At 61.6% G+C, this 8163-nt stretch overlaps 1 protein-coding gene across 1 annotated transcript in view; it reads left to right on the top strand.

Moving 5' to 3' along the window:
* Nucleotides 1-283: 283 nt before the first annotated feature.
* LOC140110404 (obscurin-like) overlaps nucleotides 284-8163 on the top strand; it is a gene marked incomplete at its 5' end in the record, with an annotated part of 36494 nt that continues 28614 nt past the window's right edge. Inside the window, 5 exons of the mRNA XM_072132221.1 lie at nucleotides 284-365; nucleotides 2635-2835; nucleotides 3539-3599; nucleotides 7089-7166; nucleotides 7248-7420. Of these exons, the coding sequence (XP_071988322.1) occupies nucleotides 284-365; nucleotides 2635-2835; nucleotides 3539-3599; nucleotides 7089-7166; nucleotides 7248-7420 (595 nt within the window). The remainder of the gene's footprint in view (nucleotides 366-2634; nucleotides 2836-3538; nucleotides 3600-7088; nucleotides 7167-7247; nucleotides 7421-8163) is intronic.

Here is an 8163-nt window from a genome sequence, read left to right as displayed (position 1 = left end):
TGCAGTGTTACATTATACCCCCCCATCCCTGCAGTGTTACATTATACCCCCCCCTGCAGTGTTACATTATACCCCCCATCCCTGCAGTGTTACATTATACCCCCCCATCCCTGCAGTGTTACATTATACCCCCCATCCCTGCAGTGTTACATTGTGTCTCTTATGTTACTTTGTGTCCTTGATGTGATGAAGATTCCGGGGGAGTCTCATCATCTCCCGGGAACATTTGGGGGGGGGGGGGGGCTTCTGTATCATGTGACGGAATCTTTATTCTATTTCTTAGATGAGAAAGAACAAAACCCGAAGCGTCAGCCCCGGAGGAGGAAGCTCAAGTCCTTCTTCCAGGTTAAAGAAGAGATTGGGAGGTAGGAGGGGGGGGGGGGAGATCTGCACCCGTCACCCCGCAACCCCTCCCCCCGCATCACCCATCCACCCCCCCGGCATGTGCCGCATCACCCCTCCTCCGAGACCGCGCAGGAGCTCTTGCTCGCTGACCCCCCTGTCCACAGCGCAGGAGCTCTTGCTCGCTGACCCCCCTGTCCACAGCGCAGGAGCTCTTGCTCGCTGACCCCCCTGTCCACAGCGCAGGAGCTCTTGCTCGCTGACCCCCCTCTCCACAGCGCTGGAGCTCTTGCTCGCTGACCCCCCTCTCCACAGCGCTGGAGCTCTTGCTCGCTGACCCCCCTCTCCACAGCGCTGGAGCTCTTGCTCGCTGACCCCCCTCTCCACAGCGCTGGAGCTCTTGCTCGCTGACCCCCCTCTCCACAGCGCTGGAGCTCTTGCTCGCTGACCCCCCTCTCCACAGCGCTGGAGCTCTTGCTCGCTGACCCCCCTCTCCACAGCGCTGGAGCTCTTGCTCGCTGACCCCCCTCTCCACAGCGCTGGAGCTCTTGCTCGCTGACCCCCCTCTCCACAGCGCTGGAGCTCTTGCTCGCTGACCCCCCTCTCCACAGCGCTGGAGCTCTTGCTCGCTGACCCCCCTCTCCACAGCGCTGGAGCTCTTGCTCGCTGACCCCCCTCTCCACAGCGCTGGAGCTCTTGCTCGCTGACCCCCCTCTCCACAGCGCTGGAGCTCTTGCTCGCTGACCCCCCTCTCCACAGCGCTGGAGCTCTTGCTCGCTGACCCCCCTCTCCACAGCGCTGGAGCTCTTGCTCGCTGACCCCCCTCTCCACAGCGCTGGAGCTCTTGCTCGCTGACCCCCCTCTCCACAGCGCTGGAGCTCTTGCTCGCTGACCCCCCTCTCCACAGCGCTGGAGCTCTTGCTCGCTGACCCCCCTCTCCACAGCGCTGGAGCTCTTGCTCGCTGACCCCCCTCTCCACAGCGCTGGAGCTCTTGCTCGCTGACCCCCCTCTCCACAGCGCTGGAGCTCTTGCTCGCTGACCCCCCTCTCCACAGCGCTGGAGCTCTTGCTCGCTGACCCCCCTCTCCACAGCGCTGGAGCTCTTGCTCGCTGACCCCCCTCTCCACAGCGCTGGAGCTCTTGCTCGCTGACCCCCCTCTCCACAGCGCTGGAGCTCTTGCTCGCTGACCCCCCTCTCCACAGCGCTGGAGCTCTTGCTCGCTGACCCCCCTCTCCACAGCGCTGGAGCTCTTGCTCGCTGACCCCCCTCTCCACAGCGCTGGAGCTCTTGCTCGCTGACCCCCCTCTCCACAGCGCTGGAGCTCTTGCTCGCTGACCCCCCTCTCCACAGCGCTGGAGCTCTTGCTCGCTGACCCCCCTCTCCACAGCGCTGGAGCTCTTGCTCGCTGACCCCCCTCTCCACAGCGCTGGAGCTCTTGCTCGCTGACCCCCCTCTCCACAGCGCTGGAGCTCTTGCTCGCTGACCCCCCTCTCCACAGCGCTGGAGCTCTTGCTCGCTGACCCCCCTCTCCACAGCGCTGGAGCTCTTGCTCGCTGACCCCCCTCTCCACAGCGCTGGAGCTCTTGCTCGCTGACCCCCCTCTCCACAGCGCTGGAGCTCTTGCTCGCTGACCCCCCTCTCCACAGCGCTGGAGCTCTTGCTCGCTGACCCCCCTCTCCACAGCGCTGGAGCTCTTGCTCGCTGACCCCCCTCTCCACAGCGCTGGAGCTCTTGCTCGCTGACCCCCCTCTCCACAGCGCTGGAGCTCTTGCTCGCTGACCCCCCTCTCCACAGCGCTGGAGCTCTTGCTCGCTGACCCCCCTCTCCACAGCGCTGGAGCTCTTGCTCGCTGACCCCCCTCTCCACAGCGCTGGAGCTCTTGCTCGCTGACCCCCCTCTCCACAGCGCTGGAGCTCTTGCTCGCTGACCCCCCTCTCCACAGCGCTGGAGCTCTTGCTCGCTGACCCCCCTCTCCACAGCGCTGGAGCTCTTGCTCGCTGACCCCCCTCTCCACAGCGCTGGAGCTCTTGCTCGCTGACCCCCCTCTCCACAGCGCTGGAGCTCTTGCTCGCTGACCCCCCTCTCCACAGCGCTGGAGCTCTTGTTCGCTGACCCCCCTCTCCACAGCGCTGGAGCTCTTGCTCGCTGACCCCCCTCTCCACAGCGCTGGAGCTCTTGCTCGCTGACCCCCCTCTCCACAGCGCTGGAGCTCTTGCTCGCTGACCCCCCTGTCCACAGCGCTGGAGCTCTTGCTCGCTGACCCTTTACACCGCTTTCTCCCTTGTTTCCAGGGGATGCTTTGGTTTTGTGAAACGAGTTGTACACAAAGGGAATGGAGCGACTTGTGCAGCCAAATTCATCCCCCTGAGGAGTAAGACCCGGCATCAGGCGTTCCGGGAGCGGGACATTCTCTCTGAGCTGTCACATGATCGCATCACCCGCCTACTCGACGCCTTCGAAACTAAAAAGACATTAATCCTCATTATGGAGATGTATCCTTTACTGCGGGGGCAGTGCTCGGGGATCAGAGGGGGGGGGCAGTGCTCGTGGATCAGAGGGGGGGCAGTGCTCGTGGATCAGAGGGGGGGCAGTGCTCGGGGATCAGAGGGGGGGCAGTGCTCGGGGATCAGAGGGGGGGCAGTGCTCGGGGATCAGAGGGGGGGGCAGTGCTCGGTGATCAGAGGGGGGGGCAGTGCTCAGGGATCAGAGGGGGGGGCAGTGCTCAGGGATCAGAGGGGGGCAGTGCTCAGGGATCAGAGGGGGGGGGGAAGTGCTCAAGGATCAGAGGGGAGGGCAGTGCTCAGGGATCAGAGGGGGGCAGTGCTCAGGGATCAGAGGGGGGCAGTGCTCAGGGATCAGAGGGGGGGGAAGTGCTCAAGGATCAGAGAGGGGGGGCAGTGCTCAGGGATCAGAGGGGGGCAGTGCTCAGGGATCAGAGGGGGGCAGTGCTCAGGGATCAGAGGGGGGCAGTGCTCAGGGATCAGAGGGGGGCAGTGCTCAGGGATCAGAGGGGGGCAGTGCTCAGGGATCAGAGGGGGGGGAAGTGCTCAAGGATCAGAGGGGGGCAGTGCTCGGGGATCAGAGGGGGGGGGGGCAGTGCTCGGGGATCAGAGAGGGGGGCAGTGCTCGGGGATCAGAGAGGGGGGGGGCAGTGCTCTGCAGGTCAAGACTCCTCTTTCTCCTTAACGTTTTCAGATGTTGCGGAGAAGAATTGCTGGATCGTCTGTTCAGGAAACACACGATCACCGAGAGACAGGTGGAGAGCGTCAGCCATAGTACTTCGGGGTCAAAGACTCCTGCATCCCCCTCCTCCCCTCCCACAGCACAGACACAGAGAAGCTGCAGCTGCATCCCCCTCCTCCCCTCCCACAGCACAGACACAGAGAAGCTGCAGCTGCATCCCCCTCCTCCCCTCCCACAGCACAGAGACACTGAGGGATAGAAGCTGCAGCTGCATCCCCCTCCTCCCCTCCCACAGCAGAGAGACACTGAGGGATAGAAGCTGCAGCTGCATCCCCCTCCTCTCCTCCCACAGCACAGAGACACTGAGGGATAGAAGCTGCAGCTGCATCCCCCTCCTCTCCTCCCACAGCACAGAGACACTGAGGGATAGAAGCTGCAGCTGCATCCCCCTCCTCTCCTCCCACAGCAGAGAGACACTGAGGGATAGAAGCTGCAGCTGCATCCCCCTCCTCCCCTCCCACAGCAGAGACACAGAGAAGCTGCAGCTGCATCCCCCTCCTCCCCTCCCACAGCAGAGAGACACTGAGGGATAGAAGCTGCAGCTGCATCCCCCTCCTCCCCTCCCACAGCAGAGAGACACTGAGGGATAGAAGCTGCAGCTGCATCCCCCTCCTCCCCTCCCACAGCACAGAGACACTGAGGGATAGAAGCTGCAGCTGCATCCCCCTCCTCCCCTCCCACAGCAGAGACACACTGAGGGATAGAAGCTGCAGCTGCATCCCCCTCCTCCCCTCCCACAGCAGAGACACACTGAGGGATAGAAGCTGCAGCTGCATCCCCCTCCTCCCCTCCCACAGCACAGAGACAGAAAGAGAGAAGCTGCAGCTGCATCCCCCTCCTCCCTTCCCACAGCACAGAGACACTGAGGGATAGAAGATGCAGCTGCATCCCCCTCCTCCCCTCCCACAGCACAGAGACACTGAAAGAGAGAAACTGCAGCTGCATCCCCCTCCTCCCCTCCCACAGCACAGAGACACTGAGGGATAGAAGCTGCAGCTGCATCCCCCTCCTCCCCTCCCACAGCACAGAGACACTGAGGGATAAAAGCTGCAGCTGCATCCCCCTCCTCCCCTCCCACAGCAGAGAGACACTGAGGGATAGAAGCTGCAGCTGCATCCCCCTCCTCCCCTCCCACAGCAGAGAGACACTGAGGGATAAAAGCTGCAGCTGCATCCCCCTCCTCCCCTCCCACAGCAGAGAGACACTGAGGGATAGAAGCTGCAGCTGCATCCCCCTCCTCCCCTCCCACAGCACAGAGACACTGAGGGATAAAAGCTGCAGCTGCATCCCCCTCCTCCCCTCCCACAGCAGAGAGACACTGAGGGATAGAAGCTGCAGCTGCATCCCCCTCCTCCCCTCCCACAGCAGAGAGACACTGAGGGATAGAAGCTGCAGCTGCATCCCCCTCCTCCCCTCCCACAGCACAGAGACACTGAGGGATAGAAGCTGCAGCTGCATCCCCCTCCTCCCCTCCCACAGCACAGAGACACTGAGGGATAGAAGCTGCAGCTGCATCCCCCTCCTCCCCTCCCACAGCAGAGAGACACTGAGGGATAGAAGCTGCAGCTGCATCCCCCTCCTCTCCTCCCACAGCACAGAGACACTGAGAGATAGAAGCTGCAGCTGCATCCCCCTCCTCCCCTCCCACAGCAGAGAGACACTGAGGGATAGAAGCTGCAGCTGCATCCCCCTCCTCTCCTCCCACAGCACAGAGACACTGAGGGATAGAAGCTGCAGCTGCATCCCCCTCCTCCCCTCCCACAGCAGAGACACACTGAGGGATAGAAGCTGCAGCTGCATCCCCCTCCCCCCCTCCCACAGCACAGAGACACAAAGAGAGAAGCTGCAGCTGCATCCCCCTCCTCCCTTCCCACAGCACAGAGACACTGAGGGATAGAAGATGCAGCTGCATCCCCCTCCTCCCCTCCCACAGCACAGAGACACAAAGAGAGAAACTGCAGCTGCATCCCCCTCCTCCCCTCCCACAGCACAGAGACACTGAGGGATAGAAGCTGCAGCTGCATCCCCCTCCTCCCCTCCCACAGCAGAGAGACACTGAGGGATAGAAGCTGCAGCTGCATCCCCCTCCTCTCCTCCCACAGCACAGAGACACTGAGGGATAGAAGCTGCAGCTGCATCCCCCTCCTCCCCTCCCACAGCAGAGAGACACTGAGGGATAGAAGCTGCAGCTGCATCCCCCTCCTCTCCTCCCACAGCACAGAGACACTGAGGGATAGAAGCTGCAGCTGCATCCCCCTCCTCCCCTCCCACAGCAGAGACACACTGAGGGATAGAAGCTGCAGCTGCATCCCCCTCCCCCCCTCCCACAGCACAGAGACACAAAGAGAGAAGCTGCAGCTGCATCCCCCTCCTCCCTTCCCACAGCACAGAGACACTGAGGGATAGAAGATGCAGCTGCATCCCCCTCCTCCCCTCCCACAGCACAGAGACACAAAGAGAGAAACTGCAGCTGCATCCCCCTCCTCCCCTCCCACAGCACAGAGACACTGAGGGATAGAAGCTGCAGCTGTATCCCCCTCCTCCCCTCCCACAGCACAGAGACACTGAGGGATAGAAGCTGCAGCTGCATCCCCCTCCTCCCCTCCCACAGCACAGAGACACTGAGGGATAAAAGCTGCAGCTGCATCCCCCTCCTCCCTTCCCACAGCACAGAGACACGGAGGGATAAAAGCTGAAGCTGCATCCCCCTCCTCCCTTCCCACAGCACAGAGACACTGACAGGGAGCAGTCACAGCCCCGCCCCCTGCCTGTATATCCTGTGATCCAGCCCCACCCCCTGCCTGCATATCCTGTGTGAGAGGTAGTCACAGCCCCGCCCCCTGCCTGTATATCCTGTGATCCAGCCCCACCCCCTGCCTGCATATCCTGTGTGAGAGGTAGTCACAGCCCCGGCCCCTGCCTGCATATCCTGTGTGAGAGGTAGTCACAGCCCCGCCCCCTGCCTGCATATCCTGTGTGAGAGGTAGTCACAGCCCGCCCCCTGCCTGCATATCCTGTGTGAGAGGTAGTCACAGCCCCGCCCCCTGCCTGTATATCCTGTGTGAGAGGTAGTCACAGCCCCGCCCCCTGCTAGTATATCCTGTGTGAGAGGTAGTCACAGCCCCGCCCCCTGCCTGTATATCCTGTGTGAGAGGTAGTCACAGCCCCGCCCCCTGCCTGCAGATCCTGTGTGAGAGGTAGTCACAGCCCGTCCCCTGCCTGTATATCCTGTGTGAGAGGTAGTCACAGCCCCGCCCCCTGCCTGTATATCCTGTGTGAGAGGTAGTCACAGCCCCGCCCCCTGCCTGTATATCCTGTGTGAGAGGTAGTCACAGCCCCGCCCCCTGCTAGTATATCCTGTGTGAGAGGTAGTCACAGCCCCGCCCCCTGCCTGTATATCCTGTGTGAGAGGTCTGGGGGTTCTACTGCTGTCTGACTTTGGGTCCTCCTGATGTTCTGAAGGCATGACCTCTCCCATCATGCACTGCTCTGCTTTGTGCAGGTGAAGCTCTACCTCCGGCAGCTTCTCGAAGCCATCGCTTATCTCCATGACAAGAACATCCTGCACCTGGACATCAAGGTGAGTGCAGGAGATGTCACACTTTGGAGGAGAGGGATGGTAGGGATCGTTGGGTACCTGACACCTGTTTCCTCTCCTCAGCCGTCTAACATCCTGATGCTTCGCTCTGCCCAGGACGACATTAAACTCTGTGACTTTGGATTTGCTCAGAAGATAATTCCCTCAGAGTTTCAGTACAGCAAGTATGGGACCCCCGAGTTTGTGGCTCCAGAAATCGCTTCCCAGGCTCCTGTTTGCAAAGGCTCCGATATCTGGTGAATATCTTAATCTGTGGTGTCGGGCGGATGGGTGTGGTGTCGGGCGGATGGGTGTGGTGTCGGGCGGATGGGTGTGGTGTCGGGCGGATGGGTGAGGTGTCGTGCGGATGGGTGTGGTGTCGGGCGGATGGGTGTGGTGTCGGGCAGATGGGTGTGGTGTCGGGCGGATGGGTGTGGTGTCGGGCGGATGGGTGTGGTGTCGAGGATTGTGTGATACTGGGGATGGGTGTGGAGTCGGGCGGATGGGTGTGGTGTCGAGGATTGTGTGATACTGGGGATGGGTGTGGTGTCGAGGATTGTGTGATACTGGGGATGGGTGTGGTGTCGAGGATTGTGTGATACTGGGGATGGGTGTGGTGTCAGGGAAGGGTCTGGTTAAGGGGATGGTGTGGTGCCGGGATGGGTGTGGCGTCAAAGATGGTGTGGGGTATGGGATTGCATGCTGTAGGGTGGAGGGGATAGTTCCGGGGATGGTGTGGTGCCAGGGATGGGTGTGGTGTCGGGGATGCTGTGAGCCCGGGGAATGTACAGTTTCTTGAATGGTGTGGTGTCTGGGATGGTTTGGTGACAGGAATTGTACGGTGTCGGGGATTTTGTGAAACTGGGGATGGTGACGGGATGGTGCAAGGCCGGGGATGCTGCGGTATCTAGGCTGGTGTCGGGAATAGTGTGGTATCAGGCTTATTGCGAAACTGGGGATGGTGTCGGGAATGGTGCGGTGTCAGGTATGGTGCATTGTT

Source organism: Engystomops pustulosus, unplaced genomic scaffold (genome assembly GCF_040894005.1).
Source record: "Engystomops pustulosus unplaced genomic scaffold, aEngPut4.maternal MAT_SCAFFOLD_274, whole genome shotgun sequence".
Classification (NCBI taxonomy): Eukaryota; Metazoa; Chordata; class Amphibia; order Anura; family Leptodactylidae; genus Engystomops; species Engystomops pustulosus.
The sequence above is the reverse complement of the archived record's forward strand: the minus strand, read 5'-3'. Positions and strand labels throughout refer to the sequence as shown.